The following is a 25,044-nucleotide window of genomic DNA, read 5'->3' on the forward strand; positions in this document are numbered from 1 at the left end:
GGGGCCGGGGAGCGGCCCGGCACCTCGGGCTGGGCTGCGGGCTGGGGGTGGGAGCCATGGACTCGGCGCCAGCCTTTGCCATGGACAAGCCGTTCGCCCCCGGCGCCGTGCGCGGTCCGGAGCCGCCCGAAAACGCTCAAAGCCGGAAAAACTTCAGCGTGAGCCACCTCCTCGACCTGGAGGAGGTGGCGGCCGGTATGAACGGGACCCCCGCGGCCGGACCCCCGCCCGCCGGTGGCGGAAAGGCCATCCCGGAGCCGTCGGGAGGCAGCAGCGGCAGCGAGGCAGCGCCCCAGGACGGTGAGTCCCGGAGCCCGGGATGGGCTCCCCGGGGATGGGGCAGCTTTGGGGATGGGGCTGGAACCCCGGACAAAAGGGTCGGTGGGGAGAACTGGGGCAGCGGGTGGAGGCGAGCTGCGAGTGCCGACCCCCGACGGCTGCGGCAGAGGGACCCCGACCCGTGAGAAAGGGATCCCCCAGCGGGACAGGGGCACAGGGACCCCGCACCCGGACAGGGGCACAGGGACCCCGCACCCGGGACATGGGGCACAGGGACCCCGCAGCGGGACAGGGGCACAGGGACCCCGCAGCGGGACAGGGGGCACAGGGACCCTGCACCCGGGACAGGGGCACAGGGATCCGCACCCGGACAGGGGCACAGGGAGCCTGCAGCGGGACAGGGGTACAGGGATCCGCACCCGGACAGGGGCACAGGGACCCCGCAGCGGGACAGGGACACAGGGACCCCGCAGCGGGACAGGGGCACAGGGATCCACACCCGGGGCAGGGGCACAGGGATCCCCCAGCGGGACAGGGGCACAGGGATCCGCACCGGCCGCCCCCCCGCCGGCACCGGAGGTGTCGGGCCCGGGACGCTCCCGGGAAGTCGGTCCGTACCGGGCTGCGCGGCCTGCGGGGTCCCCGTGTCCCCCCCGGGCTCCCGGTCTCGGTTTCCGGGCCGGTCCCGTCTCCGGCATCAGCGGCGACAGAACCGGGGCTGGGAGAGGAGAGCGGGACCGACCCGGGGTTCGGTTTCATGGCGCTCGGTCCCGGCCGCAGGCGCGTTTTTAACGGGACAATCCCGCTCGCATCTCTCCCTCCGCGCCGCTCCGCCGGTCCCGCGCATCCCCGCTCCGGTGCTGCGGCGGGGGTGAGGAGGGTTCGCCCTATTCGTGAAGCAAAGGCACGGTGCCGGGGCAGCCGGCGGCCCCCGGAGCCCCCCGGAGCCGGGTGTCCCCTCGGGACATAGAGGTGACAGAGGGGAGGCAGAGCCCGGGCCAGGCACCTTCCCCGAGGGGGGATTCCCCAAAATTGTCTCCTGGCTGGGCCGTGCTACCCCAGGCTTGTTTTCTACAGCCCTGGGGTGCTGACAGCCCTGCCGAGGCTCTGACCCGTGCCTGGCCAGGGTGCACAGCTCAAGCAGGAATCTGTGCTGCTGAAGGGGGCTCAGTCCCTTCAATCCCCTCCGGGTATCCTCTCTGTCCCCTCCCGTGGCTCCTACACCGCGTGCAGGTCTGGAGCATCTTTCTCCAACCCACAACTCCTTCCCTGCACAGCCTCCTCCCTTCATGGAGCAGCCCCACTGAGCCCCCAGCTCACGCTGCTGAGGGCTGAGCGCTGCTTTTTGGGATGGTATCTGGTATTTTCAGTGTTATTTTCCAGCCTCCCTGCCTTTCCCTTGGGTTTTGTTTGTACTTGCAGCAGTGGCTTTGGGGCTGTGGGGAGGGTTTCTCGTGCCTGTGGGTCTCTAGTGGGGACAGTATTTTGTGTGGGATCAGTGCAGCTTTGGGAAACGCGGCCCGCAGCAGTCTCACGGGGCTGTTTGCAAAACAGCAGAGAAACAACAGCTCTGCTGAGCTCCTAAAGCACCCAGAGAACTCAGCGTGGACCCAGCGTGGTGCAAAAAACAGAGCAAGGCTGTACAACCACCACAAGCCTGTTCTTCACCCCAAAAGCCCATTCCTCCCTGGCAGGGGCCCTGGGGTTTGGTCTGCAGGTCCCAGCAGTGCTGGCCCATGTGAGATATTTCCCATTAGCACCTGTTCTGGCGAGCTTGCACGGATGGAGACACCATCAGCAGCTGGAGTGCTCTGACAGGCTGACCAGAAGTTGAAGCATTTCTGATGTTGAAAAATATCTGGGAGCTGAGAGCAGTGGGCAAGAAGAGAGCAAGGAAACGGAGACAAGAACCTGTGTGCACGCAAAGCTGGACCTCTGAGACCCTTACCTGATGCCACTGCCTCAAATGGGATGCAATTTCCTAAATTGAGATGGGGAGACTGGAAATACCAGGCAAATGTCCTGCCTTTGTGAGCACCAGCCTTTTGCACCAGATCTGTGATGACAGCAAAGGAACTTTTACTGGTAACCTTATCTTTTATTGGCATCCTGAAATAAAACAGCCTCTCGGCGTTTGTTCTCGCCTTCCTCTCCACCACCGTGGGGTTTTCTGCCAGATGCAGGTTTGGAGCCCCACAGTTGGTGGCAGTGGGATGCAGGGCCATGGTGCCCCTGCAGGACGTGGCTCTGAGCTCCAGCCAGGAGCCCTCGGGGTCACTGTGCTGCTGGGCTGGAGGAAGAGCAGCCCTGAACCTGCTGTGAAGCTGCTGGGACCCCTGCACCAGGCAGGGCTCACCGGGGGCTGCGTTGGCAGAGCTGGCACAAGGATGCTTTAGGCAGCCCCAGGCTGTGCCCACCCCAGCAAAACCCCCTCCCCTTCCCCAGGGAAGCTGCAGCGAGAGATTTCCATTCCTGAGGTTGGCACAGCCAGAGAAGCTCAGGGCAGGGGGTTATTCTCTGCAGAAGGGGATTCAGCCCTTTCTGACCTCACCCAGCCCCACCTCACAGCCCTTGGCACACCTCTCCTCCAGGAGTCCCTTGCAGGGCTGGCACATCCTATCCTGCTGCCACTTTGGAGGCTTTTGGGACCAAAGCCATGCCCGACTCCCTCTCCAGCCAAGGGGCTGCTCAGCCCCTGCCTTGGCCACAGCCCCAAACTGGCCCTGAGTGTGCCCAGCGTGTCCTCCTGGGACGGTGAATACAAATATCTGTGTAACACATTGCTCTCATGACACCCAAAAATCAGAAATCCCACAAGCCAGGCAAGAGCGAGGAAAAGTCAACAGGGTGGTGAGAGCTCATTCACACCCTCATCTTCATCTTCATTCTCCCCTGGAGTGGTGCAACAGCCTCCCATGGAAAACCTTCGGCACAACTTCTGAGGTCTTGAAAGCTTGTTCACCTCCTTTCATTAGACTAACAAATAATGTGTAACGCGAAACATCTGTTAACAACAGCCCTTAATGTTCTCAAGATGATAAAGCAGGAGGGTAATTTTAGCCAGCAAGCCTTGACTGATGGCTTTTCAAACAATGAACTTACTTTTGGTGCCGCCTGGGGATGGGAGAGGGAGTCGTGCACTGGCTCCGCTTTGGGGCTGAAAACTCAGAAAGAGTCACTTTTGTCACAGCTGAGCTGTGGTCCCTCCAGGGGGATATTTTGGCATGGGGCAGGCATGCTTTGGCCGTTTATTTGGCTACAGCCACTGGGATCTGGCAGTGGGATGGGGAGGCGTGGTGGCCCCTGGACATCCCATTTTCCAAAGAGTGCCTGGAGCCCCTTCCTCATTCCCTGGGATGTTCTGACCTGTTCTGGGGCTGTGAGGATGCTGAGCAGAGCAGTGATGCAGGAGAGGAGAGAAGCAGCAGCACCCAAAGGGGCAGAGGGCATTAAGATGTTACACCAAACTGGCTTTAATTATGTAAACCAGAGCAGCTGAAAGGGGAGAGGAGAGGCAGGGAGGGACAGGGACCTGGTATCAGAGGGGAAAGGGGACTTGGTCCTGGAGTTAAAGCGGTAGCTGATTGCCCCAGGTAGCCCCAAACTCCTCCCAGGGCTTGGTAACTTCCCTGAGGCAGAGCCACCCCAGCTGATGTCCCTGTGATGTCCCAATCCAAGGACTGTGGTGGCCCTGGCTCACAGGACGAAGTTTGGCTGTGCTGCTCTGCCTTCCCAAATACCACTTGTCCCTGTCAGCCGTGGGCACAGCTCGGGGACACCTTGGCCTCTGTGGCTGTGCTGGCAGGAGGCAGCTCTGTCACACCACGGCTGGGATGTGCCTTTGGGGATGTGCCTTTGGGGACGTGTTTTTGGGGATGTGTTTTTGGGGATGTGCCTTTGGGGACGTGTTTTTGGGATATGCCTTTGGGGATGTGTTTTTGGGGATGTGTTTTTGGGGATGTGCCTTTGGGGATGTGCCTTTGGGGACATCTGTGCACAGAGATGGCCCAGTTGGCCCCAGTTAAACCCGGTGTCATTAACTCCTGGCTGATCTCCTGTGCCTCAGTGAGACTGGGCCATGGGCACAGGGACACAGCTGAGGCCCTCCTGCCCTGTGACCCCAGACCCATCAGATCTCTCTCCAGCGCCCATCTGCTTTGCACAGCCCCAAAGCTGCTGGGCACCCTCCAGGCTGCAGTGCAGAGGCTTTCCCTGGTTCCTGGGTGCCTGACCAGGGACAGGCAGCGGTGCAGGGACCCCGACACAGCCCCTGTGGAGGGCAGGAGGCTTTGGGAATTGCTGATGGATGTGGCTCAGCTCTCCAAAGAGAGGTGCCTGCTGCTCAGGGTGGCATCAGGGTGCTGGCCATGGGCTGAGGGGGCAGCAGGGCTGGGCTGCAGCGTTTACAGCAGCCATCATCCCTCACTGCTCCCCAAAACAGCCCAGCCGAGGGTGCCTGGCTGCCCTCCCAGATCTCCTGCAGGGCTCTGGCTGGGGACAGTCCCTGTTGGCAGAGCTGTGAATGTGGCATCTGAAGCAGAGGGGGAGGTGAATCCTCTCTGTCCTTGTAAGGGCAGCCCAGCCAGGCGGGTGGCACCGGGACAGGAGCCATCCTTGCCCTCAGTGACCAGACATCACCCTGTCCCCAGCCTGGGGACACCCCCAGCCTGGAGGGCTCTGAGGGCTGCACCCTCAGGATGGGGTTTTTCTCCATGTGCCCTTGGGGTTGCTGAAGCAGAATGGTCCCAGAGGAGGGGACAGTGCTTGTCCAGTGTGTGATGCTGGCAGGTCCCCAGTGCAGCATCCAGCAGCAATTAGTCAGTAAGCACCAATTAATTCGTGTGGGAGCTCCCCACCCTGGCCATCTCCCAGCCCTCCACATTAATTTTTGCCTACTGCAAGGATGGATGGATGGATGGATGGATGGATGGATGGATGGATGGATGGATGGATGGATGGGGAGCCTGACAGGTCCCAGCTCACACAGAGGTTTCCAGCCACTCACAGGGAGCCCAGCATATCCCAGTCAGGAAAAAAGGGGCTGTGGGGAAGGCCCCATGCTGTACACCCCAGGCTGATGCAGGGGACAGGGGACAGCCCCAGCCTGTGGCGTGTTCTGCAGCCAGGCTTCCCCCTCCCTGACTGGGGACACCCTCACTGTGCTCCTTGTCCTGTGTCTCTGCCACAGGATCACTGTCCTGCACGTGGTCCCCTGCCTTGGACAAGAGGAAACTGATTCCTCAGGCCTTATCTACCCAAAATCTGCTGTGGGGTGGGAGTGCTGCTGCTTGCCCATGGCACAAGCAGCATAAAGGGCTGAATGGGGTCAGCAGCAGCCTGCAGAACCAGCCAGAGCTGCACAAATCACTGCCAGGCACAGGCAGGGGTGGGGTCACAGCTGGAAGAGACCTCAGGTCTCGTAGAGCTTCTGGCATGGTACCACCCCTCTGTGCTTCCCTGTGCCCCCAGCCCTGAAGGGTGACACACTCACCATCCCACTCCTCCCCCAGTGACATCCACTCACCCTCCTGCTCCTCCCGTGGGGACACTGGGTCCCCATCCTGCCCTTCCCTGTGCCTGCTGCCAGGCTCTCGCTGACTGCTGCCACCGGGGCTCTGATTTGGGCAGAATTTGCCCCCGGATGAGCTGAACACCCACACCTGGGCTCCAGGCTCCCCCCAGCCCAGCTCGGGGGGCTGTGGGCTGGAGAGGGGCCCCAGGAAGTTGCCCTGCCCACGCTGAGCCCTCCCCAGGGCACGGGGAAACACATTCCAGCACGTTCCAGAGCGCTGCAGGGCTCTGCGGGGTCCCCACACGTGCTCACTGCTGGGCTGGGAGAGCTGCTGCCAGAGCATAAAGGGAAAAACCCCAACCTCAGGACCCAGGGAGATGGGAACCCCCTGGCTGGGGAGCCCAAGAGCTGCCCCAAGAGTTTGGTTGGGCCAGGAGGGCAGGAAAATCACTTTTCTGCCCGACTTCTCAGCGCTGGGATTTTTCTCTACTCGGCACCCCCAGGCTTTGGCAGGCACTGCTGTGGGGGATGCTCCTTCTGAAACCACTTTCCAGCAGGGAGAATCAGTGTGACAGTGTCCAGAAGGGGGACACTGGAGGGGTCCTGCGTGTTGTGGGGACACAAGGCTTTACCCCACTTCCCTGGGAGCACTTTAGTCCCCAGCAGCAGCTCAGACACCCCCTGGCACAGCCATGCCCAGCCCAGGGGGGTGCTGGGGTGCAGGGACACCTTGTCTGTCCCCCCCTGGGTTGTTATGTCTCACTCGACCAGGAACAGCTCAGTGCAAGACTATTTCCCCTTTCTTTTGGGCTGTTATTTCAGGGAATGGGGCTGATTCACAGGAAAAATATGAAATTTCTACTCTGTGCAGCCAAGATGGGTGAATTTCAACGAATCAGCATTTTAAGAGAGCCTGGGCGTGTGTCTGTAGCTGGGAGGCTGATGAAATGATTTGGGGCTTTGAGTCTGTGTGTTAGAAACCCTCCTCCCTCCCAGGGGCTGATCACCCCTTCACCCAAGGCTGATTTCCTCCAGCCAGGGGGAATTATCTCCCCAGGGCTGTAAAATCATGGAGCTGAAGGGATGAGGTTTGAAGCAGGATGGGACCCGGGTTCTTCAGGATTGGCAAAGGCTTCGTCCCCACACTGGCACCTCATTCCCTCCCTGCAGCATGAGCAGAGGCTGGAAGGAGTTATCATTCCAGGCTGGAATCCCTGAGCCAGGGAACTGGGTCAGAGCATCCTTTCAAATGCTGGAGCTGAGCAAGAATTTAGACCAGGGTTAATGCAGATCAGGTTTTTCCTGGCTGAAAAAAAGCAACTGGGAACAGAGTGGAAGTGTGGTGGGCAGAGGCAGCCACCCCCTGCCTGGTCTTGGTGATGCCCAGAAGGGTCAGGGAGGATGGGAACAGCAAAGTTTTGGGGAGAAAGGCCTGATTTGAGGTTTCATGGCTGTTTTCCGATGCCTGTTGACCAGGACTGCCCCGAAACTGCCAAGCTATTTGTTTTTCACTGAACAACCCTAAATTTCCGCGAATTAACACAAAAATTCCTCCCCGTCGCCCTTGAGGCATGATGTTTGCTTTTGCCCGAGGGACACATGACCGCGGGCGATGTTCTCCAGCCTTCCCACGGCGTGACGAAACGCCCTGTCCGTGCTCAGCATCCCTCAGGACCCTGTCCTGTCCCCGGAGTGCCACCCCAGTGCCACCGCTGGCACGGGGGCAGCTCCTCACCCGACAGCCGCGGGTCGCACCCGGGGAATTGCGGGATGAAGGGGATGCTGATGTTGCAGGAATTAGGGGGAATTGCTCCAGTCGTGGGGGAGTGAAACCATCCTGGGGACATTAGGGGGACAGTCGGGATCCCCTTGGTCATTTCGTGCCTTGCAGCCCCAGCGCGCACCGTGCGGGTGCAAACGGCAGCTTGGAGGGTGTTAATTGAGCAGGAGGGATAATGAGGCTGCGGTGCTGCTCTTTCCTACGGGTTTGGGGGGGAACAGCCCCTGGGAGGCTGGGCAGGGCTGGGGGGACAGTTCTGGTCCCGGGGGATGCCGGGCGGGCTGGGAGCCTTCAGAGAGCGGCAGCGCCAGCCGCCGGCCCCCTCCCCTTCCCTCCTCATCCCCCTTTGAGCGCATATAATAAAGCAGCTTTTCAGCTGCGGCTGCAGTGATAGATCAGGAAGAATTGTATGAGTCTATTAAAGTCTGTGTGTCTCTGAATGGAGACTGTGGCTAAGCCAGGCGCCAGGCTCGCGCATTGAACCAGATGTGGAGAGGCGCCATCCTTTCCAGCCACTGAATCCGAGAGGCTGCAGGCTTCACACGCGAGGAAACTGGAGCGCACATGGCAGGGAGCCGGGGGAGCGGCGGGGAGCACATGGCAGCGGGCCCTGGGGAGGGGGCACAGCCCGCAGCTCCCCCAGGCACTGCTGGGAGAGGGGGCTCGGCTGCCGGAGCCCCCCACCCCAGGCTGGGCACTGCACCCCGAGCTGGGCAGGGCATCCACGGGGGAGCTGCGCTGAGCCTTGAGCTGCTCAGGGCATTGCAGCGCGGGTTTGGGGGGCTGCTTTGCACCCCAAGGTGTGCAGGGGGTCGGCATTGTACCAGTCATGCAGGGCATTGATGGGGTGGGGTGAGGATTGTGCTGCACCCCAAACTGCGCAGGGCAATGCCAGGTGTGTGTGCTTGGGTTCCACTGCACCCCAAAGTGTGCAGGGCAATGCCAGGTGGGTGTGCTGGGGTTCCACTGCACCCCAAACTGCACAGGGCAATGCCAGGTGGGTGTGCTGGGGTTCTATGCCACCCCAAACTGCACAGGGCAATGCCAGGTGGGTGTGCTGGGGTTCTATGCTACCCCAAACTGCACAGGGCAATGCCAGGTGTGTGTGCTGGGGTTCCATGGCACCCCAAAGTGTGCAGGGCAATGCCAAGTGGGTGTGCTGGGGTTCCATGGCACCCCAAACTGCACAGGGCAATGCCAGGTGGGTGTGCTGGGGTTCCATGGCATCCCAAACTGCACAGGGCAATGCCAGGTGGGTGTGCTGGGGTTCCATGGCACCCCAAAGTGTGCAGGGCAATGCCAGGTGGGTGTGCTGGGGTTTTATGCCACCCCAAAGTGTGCAGGGCAATGCCAGGTGTGTGTGCTGGGGTTCCACGGCACCACAAGCTGTTCAGGCTGTTGCAGGGGGAGCATGTGGCACTGATTGGTTGTGTTGCACCCCAGGAGGCACAGGACACTGCCTGGGCTGTCAGGGGTGACGTGGGGGTGGCAGTAGCAGTGGTGGTGCAGGGCAGTGCTTAGGGGACCCCTGGCACAGCTCTGGGGTGCAAAGGGCCTGGTCCTGCAGCAGCACAACTCAGGAGGGCACAGGATGGGTCGTGGGCGACTCCTGTCCCCTGACCCACTGTGTCAAAAATGGAAGGACAGAAGGAAGGCAGGAAAGACAGAAAGATGCCATCCTGCTGGGGACAGCTGTGGCTGGCAGCTCATGGGGCTGCTGAGTCCACGGATCCCACGTCCCCAGCAAAGGTGTGAAGCAGAGCCTGTGCAGGGGACACAGGTGACATGGAGACGGCCACTGCAGGGCTGGGCCGTGCTTGGGCTGGGGCAGCTGCCACGCTCCTTCCTCACCATTTTCACTTTCTCATCTGGGCTGGCCACATGGCTGTAATTTGGGGGTTGTAAATACCTCAGGGGAATTTTTAAATTTAAAAAAAACTGTTTTCATTTAAATTAAAAGACACTCAAGCATTTCTATTAGTATTAGAGGTTTATAAAGCTTAAAACAAATGTTGAAACTAAACTACCAGGCAATGTCCACTTCTGGAAGTCCTCTGCTTGTTTGACATGACCCAGATACCCATTGGGCAGTAAGTTTTAATTCTGGATGAGAGTGTCAGGGCGCCCAGAATGGCAGGAGGGTGCTTGGTCTCCCTGGGGAGCTGGAGGGGATGAAGGTTTGGAGGGATGAGGGTGAGGTCTCAGCTCTGCTGACCTTTGTAGGAGCAGGACTCTGATGTTCCTGTCTCCATCCTGTCATCCTCTGATGTCCTTCCCATGGCTGGCACCTGCCCCCAGCAACCTGACTGTGATCCTGTCCCCACTGTCCCCGCTGTCCCCGCTGTCCCTGCCATGCAAGGTTCTGCTGTAACCTGGAAACAGTTAACCATGCTGGGTTAAAAAAAAAAAAAAAAAAAAGATATGAGCCACTTATTAAAATGAATGTTTTACAATAAATTTGGCGAGAGGCCACCGACCTCAAATGAAAACCAGACCGGAGGACAGCGATGCTGCTCTGGCAGGGGCTTCCGGGCCGTCTGTGCGTACCGGCGCCCACGAGGGTCCTGCTTGGAGCAGGGCTGGGACGGGCTCCCAGTGGGGCTCACGCCCACCCCACGCCCTGGCCAGACGTGCTGGTGTCCATGGTGGCTGTGGAAAGGGCTCTCAGCAGGTGCTGCTGCTCACTGATAAGTGGGTGCTCAGTGATTTGCTGGCCTGGGTGTGAAAACCACCCTTTTGGCCTTAAACAGAGAAGGGACTTGGGGCAGTGGCAGCGGGCAGCAGGAGGGGACATCATGGGAATTCTCATCATTCCCCCTCATCCCTTCCCACCTCCTTCCCCCCCTGGCAATGACCCCGATGCAATGGGGTCTCTGCTTCAACCTCGTGGGGCTGGTGTTGGGTTTCAGTGCCAGATGCCACTGGGGCTGGCTTGCTTGGGCTTTTGCCTATTAAATTTCAAAAAAACCACCTTTTTGTGGGGGGGCTGGGGAGGAGAGGAAGGCTGGGATTGCCATGCCAGGGGTCCCTGGCTGGGAGCCAGCCCTCCACACAACGTTCCTGCTGTGCAGCCCCGGCTGATTTAGTTTTATTTTTCAAACACTGAGCAAAAGTCCCAGTGAGCTCTCAACACTGTGATGGCCTGAGGCACCCCCCATCCCCTTTCCAGCCCCCAGGAAAACTCACTTTGCAGTTAAATCCAGGATTTTGGTGGTGCTTTGCAATGTGAATGCTACTCCTAGGCCAGTGCTTGCACAAGTCTCATTAGTGTTAATTAATTACATGTCTGTGCCCTGCTGGGAAACCAGGTAACCTGTTATATCACATGTGAGCGATGTTGGCACCTCTGTGGCTACATCATGGATGCACCAAATGGTGCCTGAAAGGTCTGCAGGATGGGAGGGGAAGCAGCATCTGCCGTGCTCAGCCTGATGTAGGGCAGCAGGGTCCAGCCTCTGTGCCACCATCCCCCTCTCCAGCGGCCGTGGGGAGCCACTGTGGCTGTTCCCTCTGCCCAGACCCTCACTGTGGTGCCTGGGGCTGACCCAAATCCCATCATTTTGGCCACAGGGTCTGGCCTGGCTGTTTCCCTGAGCCACAGATTCACACATCTGCGAGCCACCACCGTGCTGCCACTCTCCATGCTGGGCTGTTTCAGCGAGCTGGCAAAGTGGGGAGGCTGCATCCCCAAGGGGCAGCATCCCCAGGAGCACCCCAGGGTGCTGCAGTGGTGTGAGGTGCAGGAGAGCCTGGGCACTGCTCTCATCCCCCCGCAAGAAGGTCCTGGCTGGGAGATGAAAGCAAGCTCCGCAGTGAATGTCTCCTTGCTGGGAAAGCTCCTGGCTGGTGCTGGCTGGGGGAGAGCCAGCGCCTTTTGTTGGTCCCTGGGCCTCCACCGTGGGGGTTGGCAAATTCACAGGAGAACAAAATGAAAATTCCTGCTCCCCCGTTGGTCGGTGCTGCTCGGAACTTGGCTTGGATCAGTCAAACCCACCACGCTGTCTTTTCCTGAGGCACTTGGCTGTGCTGGGAGGGCTTTGGCTCCTGCTGCCCCCAGTCCTGCAGCCACAAACATCCATCTGAGGAGCCCTTTGGTCTGGTACATCCCTCAGAGCATCCCTGCATGAAGCCAGGAGCACCCATCCCGACATCTGTCCTGTCTCCCCCTCTCCTTCTCTGCCATTTGCAGGGGACATCCAGACTGGCACAACTGGGGATGAGTTTTTGGAGGTTCTGTGTGACCCCAGTCCCAATTATGAAAAGAGAGACCCCAGAGGAGTGCAAACCCCTTTGAATTGCACGTTCCCCTGCCATGAGAAGGGAAGATGCCAGATCCTGACCTCTCAGAGTTGCTGTACCTGGCAAATCCATGCAGACAGAGGACTTCCAAGAGCCTCTCCTCCTCACTGTGCCGTTCCTTGGGGGGAAATCTGGGTACTCATTGTGGAGCAGCACCCCAGCTCTGCCCCAGCCCAGCTCCTCCGCAGCTCTGTCCCCTTGGAGCGCTGACACAATGGAGGCAGCGGTGGCTCTGGAGCGGGGACAGCCCATTGTGTCAGGCTCCTGTGAACACACGGGATGCTCCTGGCAGCTCCCGAAAGCCCTGAGCCAGGCTGGGGTCACCCACAATGGCCTCACAATGGCCCCAAAACAGCCCCACAAGGCCCCACAATGGCCCCACAGTGGCCCCACAAGGCCCCAAAACGGCCCCACAACAGTCCCACAACAGCCCCACAAGGCCCCACAGTGGCCCCACAAGGCCCCACAGCGACCCCACAATGGCCCCACAAGGCCCCACAAGGCCCCACAAGGACCCACAAGGATCCACAAGGGCCCACAGCGGCCCCACAAGGCCCCACAAGGCCCCACAATGGTCTCAGAACGGCCTCACAAGGCCCCACAAGGCCCCACAAGGCCCCACAGTGGCCCCACAAGGCCCCACAGTGGCCCCACAAGGACCCACAAGGCCTCACAACGGTCCCACAACAGCCCCACAAGGCCCCACAACGGCCCCACAACAGCCCCACAAGGCCCCACAACGGCCCCACAAGGCCCCACAATGGCCCCACAGCAGCCCCACAATGGCCCCACAAGGCCCCACAAGGCCCCACAATGACCCCACAATGGCCCCACATCGGCTCCACAAGGGTCCCACAAGGCCCGACAGTGGCTCCACAATGGCCCCACAAGGCCCCACAACAGTCCCACAACAGCCCCACAACAGCCCCACAAAGGCCCCACAACGGCCCCACAAGGCCCCACAACAGCCCCACAAGGCCCCACAACAGCCCCACAAGGCCCCAGAACGGCCCCAGAATGGCCCCACAAGGGCCCCACAAGGCCCCACAAGGCCCCACAATGGCTCTGGCTCCGGAGCCGGGCGGGTGGGAAAGCGCAGCCAGAGGCCTCAGCCTGTCCCGGCACTGCCGCAGCTCTCGAGGCTGTTTTGGAGCAGTCAGGGGGTGCTGATGGTGCCAGGCTCTGTGGTTGGATCCTCACACAGGGTTGGGGCTGGGACCAGGAGGTTGGGCTGCATCCCGAGCCAGTGAGGCTGGCAGCAGGATGTGTCCCTGTCACCTTCTCCAAAGGTCTGTCACAGGCAGTTCCCACCCCAGGTAAAAGGTGGGAGACCATCTCTCCCAGGTCCCTGGGAGAATATACAGAATTTCTTGCACTGCTCAGCCTACTCCCCTTACTCCCACCAGAGCTTTGTGGCCAAAGATGTTCCCTATCCCCTTCCTGAGGCTTGACAGCATCCCACCAACCCTGCCTCCTCCTTCAGGGAATGTGGCTGCAATTAATTCATTAAATGCTTCCGCTGACGCAGGACTTGGCTGTGCCAAAACACCATTCCTGGGGCCTGGCCTCAGCTGGGTGAGTGCTGTGCTGGGCTCTGCAGTAGCCTCTGGCATGGTGGGAAGTGCTGGGAATGGTCAGGGACTCCTGAGCACTCAGAGCCTCAGGGCTTTGCCTGCAGCACTGTGGATTTCACCAGCTTTCACCTTTCAGGGCACCCTCTCTAAATCACAGCACAAGACTTGGCTGGCTGGTTCCTCACCTGGTGTCTCCAGCATCTGCTTCCCTTCTTCATTCTTTCATTATCTTCCTCCTTCCTCACTGTGCTGATCTTCTCCCTCTTGTGCACCTGGGTTTTGCAGCACAGCTGCCCTTGCTCCAGAGTCAGCTGGAGAGCCAGCTCTGAATCCACTCACAGCTCTCAGCAGTGAATTTGGTGGCTCATTCTGGGCTGGAACCATCCCTAAGGGAAGCAGTGTCTCATGACATGGGGATCTTCCTTTTCACATCCTTTCTTTTCCCAGTACCCATCTAAGCATCATGTTCCCAATGAATTTGCTGCACTAATAATGAGCTAAAAAAAGGCTTCAGTGCCACCACTGGGTTACCAGCACAGGCTGGACACACCCCACTGGATCCAGGGATGCTGCTGGCTCAGCCAGGACCTTCCTGATTTGTTCTGGCTTTTAGCTGGACTTGATGTGATGGATGCTCAGACACCACACACCATTCAGGGGTGCAAGGGGAAAACCTCCTGGGCTCCGGGGGTGCAGGCTGTGCATGGAGCATCCCTGGGGCTGCAGCACTGCTGGGCAGGATCTTCCCAAAAACTGTGTGTCTGTGTGGCTGGGGGTAGCAAGCTGTGGTGCTGGGTGGTTTCTGGCTGGTGCAGAGGCAGCTCTATAACCATAAAACAGGCTGCTGCTGCCTGTCAGTGAGCACAGGCTAAGGCCCCCCCCGGGACAGCCTTGGCCTCTTTCTTGGTCCAGGCTTTTGCTGCTCCTTTTTAACAGAGACACTTTTCCCCCAGCAAAACTGGCAGCCTGTAAAAACGTGTCAGCGTTTCAGTTTTTTCACAATTAATGAGGTGAAACATCCTCGGAAACATTTCGCTGTAATGTTTCTCCAGTAGCTGGGACTTGCCCCTCTCTTAAATTTTTCATGTACGCCACTTGAGCCGAGAAAGTTTCCTTCGGACTCAGCACATTTGGACCCCCCCGGCTTCAGCCTCCCCCCAGAGCCTTCAGCATTCCCGGGGTCTTTGTGAGGGTGGGGCTGGGCTGGAGAGGGGACAGGGAGGGGCAGTGGGTCAGGATGAGGAGGTGGGAGCCTTCTCCCAGCAGTGGGAGCCTGGCGAGGGGCTGACAGCCCTTGTTCCCCAAGGATACCCTGTCCCCCATCTCCATGGCTGTTCCTAGGGTGAGTTTGGACCTCACAGCATCATGCCAAGTAAAGCTGAGGTTGGCATCCTGAGGGCAGGGCTTGGTGGCCCCAAAAGCTTCTCCTCTGGGTATTGGGGTGAAACAGTGCAGAAAATGGGAGTTTCACCGATGTGGTTTTGCCCCCGGGCTGGTGCTGTGTTGGTTCTGTGCGCCCAGGCTGGGCTCGTGGGTGGGTGCAGGAAAGGCACCGCACCTGGGTGACCCAGCACTTGTGGAGGGGCAGGTTCCTGGCTGCTTCTCAGCCCCCCAGGCTTTCCAAGGTGGTTTGGGGAAATTAAAGACCTCTTGTGGTGTTGGCATCTCCCACTGCAGCAAACCCTGTCCTTCCCGTGCCCATGAGCAGGGACAAGTGCCCAGCTTCCCTTTGGCCTCTGGAGCATCCCTCCTGCTATCCCTCCTCCCTGCAAAGCCCTGGTAAGACCCCCCCGGGCTTCCAGGCTGTTCCCAACTGCATCCCAAGGCAGGGCCAAGTGCTGGAAGTGGCTGTGGAAAGAGGGGTCCCCTTCACTTGGCAGCCCGTGCACCCCCAAGTCACACCTTGGCTTTGGGTGTCTCAGCTGAAGGTGGTGGAACAAAACGGAGCTGGAGTGGGCACACACCGTGGAGGGGCAATTCCCAAACCCCAGAGCTTTGCTCCAGCTCGCTGCAGTCTGAGGGGAAACGCTTCCTCCCCTCGGCGTGATTTAGAGGAACAAATTAAACAATTGCACATGAAGCTTTGGCAGACGTCATCGCCGGAGCTCTCCTCGCTTCCCCCGAGTGTATAAAGGGATGAAGGGAGTGCACATGTTTACCGAGAGAGACCATGGGAGAAACGAAAGACATTGTTTTTCCAAAGGATTTCTTGGCTGTAAAAGACCTCCACCACCCTGCGGCTTCCCTGATGAAGGCCCAGCGTTAATTTGTTAAATCCACATCAAGTGCCCAGAGAACCCGTTGTTTATTTTTGCTAATTCAGCCGGCCGAGATCAAATTGGGGTTTTATTTGTTAAGGATAAACCTTAATTAATAAAAGCTATTTATTTGGCTAGAACCGGCCGCAGCCTGAGGGTCAGATATGCCACGATCATTATTTCAAGTAAAACAAACCCAAAATGTCTCTCAACAGTTTGAAAAACGTAGAAACGTAGAGGGCTGAATTTATTTGTCTTAGGAAGAATTTACAGCTAATTCCCTCCAGGCTATTTCAACCCTTAAATTATACCCAAGAAGCAAAAAGGAGGAAAAAAAATGCCATTCCAGGCGTAGCAGGGAAGTAAATGGTACAGCAGATTTGATCATTTTGGCTGGGGGGGGTGTGAAAAATTTAAAGCTTAAAGGGTCTTTGGCAAACTGCTCGCAAATAAATGGAACGTGTGAAATAATTTAATGACAGAAAACGTTTCAGGGCCATGGGGGCTGCGGTGCAATGGAAAATGAAACACGTTGGAGGAGATGTAACCTGGGCTTCTTGCATGAGAGGTTTGAACTTGCTGCCTTCTGACCTGAAAAACGGGGGTATTTGCACCCCAAAGCCAAGTAGTAGAGTTGGACACAGGAAAACTTGTTCCAGCATGTGTTGGTACTGGTAGGGAGAGGGGTTTGCACCATCACCTGGGGAAGAGACAGGCTGGCAGCTGGCTGAAGTGACCATCTGGGGTGGCAGGGGTGGTGCTGGACAAATACCACGCTCTGGATGAGTATTTTGCAAATAAACCCCCCAAAGTGGGTGTCCAGAGGGGAGACTGAGCATGGCTGGCAATAAAGTCCCAAGGGAGGATCCCTGCCTGTGTGAGCGAGCTGCTGGGATTGTCGGTGCGGGTGGATCTGGATCCCAGCTGCTCTGAGGCCATTTACTGGGCACTAATGGAGCTCCTAAGTCAAACCCCAAAGCCTTGGTGGAAATCAAGTGAAAATTACCTCTTTACAGTGCTCATCAGCAGCTGTGGGAGGCTGGGGGCCCTGCCAGTGTAAGGGCCCCCTTGGCAAGCTCAGCACCAAGGCTGAGACCTGCCGAGTCGTTCCTGTAGAAAACTAATGGAAGCACAGAGAGAAAAGGCACGAGTGGGAGAAGGGGGCTTGGCTGGTGCCCAGCTGAACCAGCACAGCTCTGACCTGGGGGTGGTGTTGCCTTTGCTCCCAAGTTCTCAGTGTAGCACAGTCCAGGCTTGCCAGCACTGGTGCTCCCACAGGGAGAAGGCTTTTGGGGTGACTCCCAGCACCCCATGGCATCTGCAGCTCTCAGGCAGCACTGACTGAGGCAGGACAGCCCAGAGAGGAGGCTGGAGGTCACCCAGGCCACATCCAGCACCCCAAAATTCATCCATATCACGGGTGAAGAGACTCCTGTCTTTCCTAACAGTCTAGGGAAATCTAAGGCTTTTTTTGTGATGCACAGCGGGCCCATCCTGCTCTGTGCAAAGCCCCCGTGCCTCCCTCTCCCCATCCTCCCCCGCATGTCATCTTTCGTTATTCAGTAATGCTATCCCCCCTGTTTTCCCCCTTTCCTTGCATTTCTTTTCCTTTCAGCGGAAATTGTAATCAGTGGAAGATAAATACAGGGAAGGTGGCTGGGGGAAGGCTCAGGAGTCCCTCTGACCTCAGGGTTGGCCAACCAAACTGGTCCCTTCAGCCCAAGTGAACCCCCAAATTATACCTGACAAAGGCAAGGGTTTGGCTTTCTCCATAATCTCCCCAAGCACTGCTGTGGGACAGAACAATGATGGTGGGAAGCTGGTTTTAACTTTGTGCAATTACAAACTCTTATTCCTGGAAGCCCATCAGGCTGGGGAACTGATTTCCAATTCCTCCATCAAGGTGTCAGCAGGTCTGGTTAAATCCAAGTCCTGCTGATGGCAGTGAGAGGACAGGGGGTCTTCAGGGGACCCAACTCATCCCTTTTCCCATTCCTTTTCTGATGCCACAGAGAATTTAGCCATGCTTGTTTCTGGGAAGCTGATTTGGGGTTATTAAAGCATCTCTGATAGAGAAGATCCAGCCTGACTGTACATTGTAAACCTGTCAGGCACTCACCACCAGCAATTGGGGTGGCATCTGTCTGGTCCTACAAGCCTGCAATGCCTGAGCTAATGAGGAAAAGATGTTGATGCATTACCAAGGCTCATCCCTAAGCAGAGCAGAGGATCCAGGCAGGCACTCCATGTGTGGAGCTGCCTCCCTGCCATAGAGAGATGCCCTGGAAAAGGTGTGGAAGGTCCCTCCATTAAAAGCAGCAATAGGGGCTGAACAAAATGCCCAGAACCAGCATGGCCCAGGCTTTGCAGGTCTCCAAAAACCCAGGAACCACTGGGGCTCAGACACATCCTGATCCAGCTCCAGTCTTAAACCTCGATCCCAGCATCACTGCCAGCCCCATATGGGAAGCACCCAGCACCACTTGTCTCCTGTGGCTGTTTAGCTCTTCCTTCTGTGGGTTTGAGGAGATAAAGACCAGTCAGAAATGTGGCCAGATCCTACAGAACTGGATTGAGAGTTAATTTTAAAAAACTTTCCTCCTTCTCCTTTTTTTCAGCCAAATTAGAGTGGGCAAGGGAAATCATCACTATGGAAAAGTTCTATAGCCAGGTTTAAATTGAGGACGAAACCAAAGGGGGTTTATAAATTTTATTTATACACTTCCCAGGGTGCTGTTGCCAGTTTGGTTGGGAGCAGTGGGTGCCCTTGTGACTAGACCTTTTGAACCAAACCCTGATCAACCATTTCCCCAGAAGCCCTGTGGCATGGTCATAAACCCACAAGGAAACCTCTCACCCTGTAACATCCTGTAGCTCTTTCCCAGCCTGATGGTTCCCATTTCAGTCCCAAGCTCTCAGAAAACTCTGGGACAACCATGGCTGGACTTACGTATTTTAATCCAGCGGCTCGTTAGCTCGCTGAGGGAAAACAGGACCAAAAAAGGAGTTTAACTAAAAGGGGCAACTGGAAAGCAAAAGACTGGCAGAACATTTGAAGCTGCAGGAGGAAGTGCTGGAGGGAATTCTGAGAATTTTATTTGTGAGCCTTTAGACACGATTGGTGGTGAAGGGCAGCCCATGGTTGCCTGGCTGCAGAAAGGGTCTCAAACCCACACATATTTCAGGCACTGTCCATTGTGTCTTCACCCAACCAAGAAGGCCATGTCCAAAATACAAGATCAAAGATTGCTGATGGTCAACCAAGGCCAAGTTGCACCTACAGCACAATTAAAGACCCAGAGAAATGCCAGTGGCTGCAGAGAGGCCTTGGGAGAATGGTGTAGTTGGGCACATAGGAGTCGTAGGGACTTGATGAAAAACTTACTGTTGGACATTTCATGGCTCGAATTATTCAGAGTTAAGGTGCAAGAAGGTTTGCCTGGCCTTAAAGATCTTGGAAGTTTCCTCTTGCTCAACAGCTTGATGGTATCTTGAAACAGCAGAGTTAATATCCCTTCCAGTAGATTTTGTTTGTTGCTCAAGCATTGTCTGAAAATGCTGGACTTATTAAATAAGTATCACAATTAATATTATTAGCAGGGTTTTAATTTGTGAGCATACTCAGGGAGTGGTGAGTTCTGCCACCCTGCCCTCTGCAATGACATAGAGCAGAAAGCCCCAACATACCCCTGCCATGAATCAGAATGTCATAAAATTATTAACATTTCAAATAATTCCAGAATGCTTTCCCACCAGTAGGTACAGATTGGTTCCAGATGCTTTATTAACAGAAAGAATCATTAACCAGTACCTCCACAAGGGAGAACGACAGCGCGTCATGCTCCCCACAAAGCCTTTGCTGGGTGTCTCAGAAAAGGCTTCATAAAATCGCCCAAACCTTATGATATTAGTGACAAAGAGGAGATTAATCTCAGCCTGGCTGACAGCCCAAGATCAATACTGAGAAACCAGACTACACCCTCAGCTTCATGTTTCCATGAGCCAGCAAAGCCAGAAATAAACACTGCGGAGGCTGAGCCCTGCGAGATGCGGTGCCGCTCGTTCTGAGCTCTGAAGATCAGGGTTGGAAGAGCAGATGCTTGGCTGCAGTCCTGTGTCACCTTGGGGACATGCCACAGCTGGGGCCTCAGGGGGTGCTGGAGGTGGGAGCTGAGACCCACATCTTGGAGGTGTTTTGGTGCTGAATTTTCATCACCATTCATGAAAGCTTGACTTAAAGTCTTAGCAAGAGCTCCAGTTTGGATCGAGTGCAGCCCCAGAATACACTGAGACTGGTATTCAAAATCAGGTCAGCATGGTTTTAGCCAGATGTCAAACCACCACAGGCCTTGGTAAATTTTGGGGTTAACCCTGAGCTCCAGCAGGTCCCAAAATGGGTTTTGATTCTCATGGACATCACAGGGTTGCACATATGCAGCTCCCCACAGAGTCCCAGGTGCCTGGAGGGAGCGTGGCTGGCACAGAGCAGGACACTGCAGACCCCCAGGAGGGCTCGAGCTCGGCTGGGCCACGGGGTCTCACACGGGTCTGGCTCTCATGTGGCTTCTGTTCCATCCCCACAGGCGAGAGCCTGAGCCCAAGCTGCGGGGCAGCCAAGAGGAAGAAGAAGCAGAGGAGGAACCGCACCACCTTCAACAGCAGCCAGCTGCAGGCTCTGGAGAGGGTCTTTGAGAGGACGCACTACCCCGACGCCTTTGTGCGGGAGGAGCTGGCGAGAAGGGTCAACCTCAGCGAGGCCAGAGTCCAGGTGAGCACAGGTTTGTGTGGGAGAAAACAACACCCTCTGCCTCACCCCAGGGAGGAGCAGGGGCTGTCCCCTCCCTTCTTTCATCCTGCACATCGCTGTGACCCATAGGACAGATGTTTGGGACATCCCTGCGTGCACTGTGTCCCCACTGACCACCTTTCCCCTGCCACAGGTGTGGTTTCAGAACCGGAGGGCCAAGTTCCGCCGCAACGAGAGGGCGATGCTGGCCAACAGATCGGCATCGCTGCTCAAATCCTACAGCCAAGAAGCAGCCATTGAGCAGCCCATGGCACCACGACCCACTGCACTGAGCCCTGAGTATCTCTCTTGGACCAGCACCTCCCCGTACAGGTAGGTGGAGGCTCTGGAGGAGCAGGGGAGGAGATGGCCATGGGGCAGGGCTGCCTAGAGACCGCTCCACTGCCGCAGGAATGAAGCTCTGTGCCACTGCTGGGGATTGGGGGTTTTATGAGGCTGAAAGGAGCTTGTCTGACTTGTCTTTGGGAACCATTTCAACTCTGTCTGAGCATCCACTGCCCAACGCTGAGCAGGCTTCCCTGTCTCCTTGCATTTCGGGGCTGGAGCAGGCGCCCTGGTCCTCGCAAGGGATTTCCTTGGCCTCATGCTGACCCTTCCCACATCTCGGCACAGGAGGTGGCATGGGTCCCTTCTGGTTCCCAGCTGTTCATGCTCAGCCATCACATCCAAAAGCAAAAGCAGGGCCTCCTGGTGCATAGTTTGAGGGGGTTCCCACATCCATCCAAGCCCATAAAAATGCCGAAGCCTTGGCTGTTCTTGTGAGAGATCTCCAACAGGGAACAGCCAGCCTGGCCTGGGAAGCCAGCAGGACCACAAAGGGCATGGGGTCTTCTCCATGGGCCACTGCCTCATTCCTCCCTGCTCCCTCCCTGCAGCACTGTGCCCTCCTACAGCTCCAGCGGGACCGCAACGCCCACCCAAGGGGTGAACATGGCCAACAGCATCGCCAGCCTGCGCCTCAAAGCCAAAGAGTTCAGCCTCCATCAGAACCAGGTGCCGACCGTGAACTGAGCAGGGCAAAGCCCATCCCATGGCCTCCTCCAGGACACAGCGTGGAGCTCCTGTGCCGGCCCAGGACAAATCCGCTGCCTGCCCAACACACATGCCACTCATCCAATGTCTCAGCATCTTCTCTCCTCTTCCCTTCCCTTCTGAAGGTAGAGTCAGTCCCAGGCCGAAGTGGCACATAATTATAGCCACATATGGAGCGAACTTGGTTAGAAACTTGCTTTTCCGCACACCCTTCTAATAACGGCTATATATACACACATACCCCCCACACGCTCTTTGAGGACAAACAGACTTGCCAAGGGAACAAGAATTTGCTTCCAAACATGGAAGGATCTTGGACTATTGGATTTGACCAATTTGGGTATCTTGCCCAGAGAGCCAAAGAGTTATTGGGTCTTCTCCTCCCGCAGGGACAGTGTGGGAGGATCACGAGCCCCCCTTTGCACCAGGCTGTGACTCGCAGCGCTCAACTGTGTGTGCCAAAGCTGATCCATGTGTTCGTATTTGTGCAACCCTAGCCACAGTGTGGGGTTTGGGACTTCCCAAAGTTTGGGACTTTGGGAAGCTGATGGCTCACCCATGCCATGGCCAGTCTCGGCCAGCCCTCTGCACTGTGCTTCCTGCATTTAGGAGCTGCCTATACTGATGGCATCAGGCTTTGTTCCTTCCCAGAGGGGCAAGCAGAGCTGCAGCACCTCAACAGACCCTCCTGGAGCCTGTGAGCTCGGCCGTGAGCTGGGGATGCATCGCCAATCCCCAAGCAGGCACCGCTGCCCTGCCTCGGTGGATTTGCCAGCGATTGTGCAGAGCCCCAGGTCATTGAACAGTCCCAGGGAACGAGAAAATTGGAAAAAGCTGTTGGGTTTCAGCTGAGTAGGCGGCTCCCAGCGCTTCGTGCCAACGAAGGCTTCGCCTTCCGGAGGCACAGCCTCCCCGTCGGCAGCTCCGCAGATGTGCTCGGGGGTCTGGGGCCGGCAGCTCCATGGGGGGAGGCTTTTTTGGTTTTGCAGAGAGGAAATGGTTTCCCCCTCATCCCACCCTGCTGTGCAGCCTAATGAGGTTCCAAGGTGGGACGTGCAGGGGATGGACGCGGGGTGGGCAACCTGGCCTTCATCCATGGGACTGAGCTGGGGAGATGCAGCCTCCACATTCCCCTGCCAGTTCCACGGCCAGAGTGCTGGAGGTGGGGTGTCCCTGTGGACAAAGCCCACTGGAAACCAGATCACCCTTTCCTCACCCACTGGAAAGAGCCACCAGCCAAGCACGGGGACACCACCAACTCAGAGGGGTGGCCTGGACAGAGAAGACACAAACCAATAGGGGTTGGTTTGGGGGCTGCAGCAACAGATCTGAGGACAAAGAGCCATTGCTGAGGTGCCTCCTCCAGGTAAACTTCCTCTGGTTGGTGACACCAAGGCTGAAAGTGCCACAGTTACGAAGTGCCCACCTGAGTCCCCACAGCTCCAGGAGCATTCTCTCCCATTCCCACTGGGCTCTCACTGCAGCTGAATGTGGCACCCAGTGGCTGTGACAGCAGGGCCATCAGCTAATGCCAGCATGGGGGGACTCACCCAGCACCCAGAGCTGGAGACCTGATGGGAGAACCATCTCCTCTGCCTGGGGGTGAACCAGCCCCTCCATCCTGCTCCAGCCCCGGCCTTCTCTGCTCTACAGTGCGGCCCCAGCTGGGAACAGCTACATTCTCCTCCTCAAGCTTGGCAGGCAGGGAGAGGGCACAGCCTGACTGATCCTGTCCACCTCCTCCAGGGCGCAGTGTCACCCTAAATACCCACCCTCTGCCCCCATCTGTATTTCCAGGGCTGGTATCCCTCCCATTTGTCATGCCAGCTCCCCACACTGCACAGAGACCTGCCAAACCAGGGGGAAGAGGGATCCACTGTGGATCAAGTCATCCACCCTGAGAAACACCACTTGGGGCAGGAGGAGGGGGCCAGGGGGGTCCTATTCCCATGGAAAGAACAGGGCTCTTTTTACAGTTATACAAGATGAAACCACAGGGATATAAATGTTGCTGCCTCTTTGAGAACATTAATGAAAATAAACCCATTTAATAGTTTGCAGATGCTGTTTCTGTAAACCTAAAAAAAGCAGGGAATAAATATTTCTTCACTAAATATCTATATGTATATATATATTTGAAAACATTTGCTCCTAATCTTAGGGCCCCTCCTTTGCTGTGCTTTTGGCAGCTTATCACAGCTTGTCAGTCAATGCTGAACTCACCAAGAAGAGATACAAATTGCACCCATGGAGGGGTAGCAGGACCGAGGGATTATTGTAATCTAAGCTCTCTCTCGCCCTTTCTATTTGTACATTTCAATTACTTGTAACGAGATCCATGGTGGATTTGTTTTTGTTTTTTGTTTTTTTTTTTTCTTCTGCATGTCTGTGTTTTGGAAATTTTTGTAAGGTTTTTGTAAAAACAACTCTTGTGAAATAATGGAGGAATAAATATTTTACTGAGTAGAGACGTGTCAGTGCATGTGATAGGGACCTGAGTCTTCCATCACCAGCCACTGTGGTTTCCCCACCTATCCTGGACAAGCAGCCTGGGCAGAAATTGAATTAAGAAGCAGCAAAGAGGGTCATATTCTGCACAGAAATTGAGCTGAAAGAAACCAATGGGTCAGAAATAAACCATCAGATTGTAGAGCACTTTCCAGGGAGCAAAGGCCCAGAGGGGCAGAGCAGGCACTGAACACCCAAAACAAGAGGAATCAGTGGTCAGGCAAAGGCAATACCAAATAGTTGAGGCAGCCAAAGTTAAGCTCACAGTGCTGAGCTATCAAGGAGCAGATTTAATGCAATGTGGAGAAGTGTGAAGGTGTGCCCAGGGGAAACTGCCCAGAACATGCTCAGACTGAAAGGCAGCGAGTCAAGAGGCAGGAATTTCTAGGAAAGGATCAGAGAGCAAGGCAGAAAGTGTCCCCACTGCACAAATAAAGCCTGAAATCCACTGTCCCGAGATATTGTGGAGATCAATGCTATGGAGTGTTCAGAGAGGGTGAGTAAGTTAATGGTGGGTGGGTGTGTGTTGGTGCAACGTGCAGGGATTCAACACCCGGTGCAGAAAACTGCTGCCCTGCCACTTCCAGGAGAGCTGGGAGAAGAAGGGACCCCTGGATTTCCCTTGTTTCTTTTACTTTTCTTCACCTGCTGAACTGCAGCAGCCTCCTGTGAGGCCAGCTCACACGGTGTCACTTACAGGATGTCTCTGTCACCTCCTCCTCCTCCCCAGGCCATCCTCAAACCCCCACACAGCCAGGGGCCCCACAATGCTCTCCCGTGCACCCAGAGGGGCTCAGCTCCATGAGAGCCACAGGAGCAGCTCCTTCCCATCACCAGTGGCTGCTGGGACACGTGGATCCAAGGCTGAGGAAGGAAGGAACCCTAAACAATGTATTCCAGCTTTCCCTAGAGGGGAACAAGGCTCATCCCTGCAGCACCCAGCAGGAGCAAGTCCCCATAGGGGACATCACCCCAGGCCCACCGTGGTCCCGCAC

General features: G+C 56.7%; 1 protein-coding gene and 1 long non-coding RNA gene across 2 annotated transcripts in view; both read left to right on the top strand.

Moving 5' to 3' along the window:
* PRRX2 (paired related homeobox 2) lies at positions 1–24,007 on the top strand. The gene is made up of 4 exons (XM_041719732.2): positions 1–300; positions 20,286–20,470; positions 20,643–20,821; positions 21,385–24,007. Exons 1-4 carry the CDS (start codon positions 57–59, stop codon positions 21,518–21,520), a joined length of 744 nt encoding a protein of 247 aa, XP_041575666.1. The 5' UTR covers positions 1–56; the 3' UTR covers positions 21,521–24,007.
* The window catches only part of LOC115497566 (uncharacterized), a 68,591-nt gene that overhangs the window by 41,203 nt on the left and 2,344 nt on the right, over positions 1–25,044 (top strand). The gene's annotated exons all lie outside the window — the stretch shown is intronic.

The sequence above is a fragment of the Taeniopygia guttata genome, chromosome 17, assembly GCF_048771995.1.
Source record: "Taeniopygia guttata chromosome 17, bTaeGut7.mat, whole genome shotgun sequence".
In the NCBI taxonomy this organism is placed as follows: domain Eukaryota; kingdom Metazoa; phylum Chordata; class Aves; order Passeriformes; family Estrildidae; genus Taeniopygia; species Taeniopygia guttata.

Bases quoted from the DNA above. Each gene is read 5' to 3' on its own strand.
- PRRX2 (XM_041719732.2), top strand. From the start codon at position 57: ATGGACTCGGCGCCAGCCTTTGCCATGGACAAGCCGTTCGCCCCCGGC. The intron at 301-20,285 runs GTGAGTCCCGGA...CCATCCCCACAG, and splicing joins CGAGGCAGCGCCCCAGGACG to GCGAGAGCCTGAGCCCAAGC. The intron at 20,471-20,642 runs GTGAGCACAGGT...CCCCTGCCACAG, and splicing joins TCAGCGAGGCCAGAGTCCAG to GTGTGGTTTCAGAACCGGAG.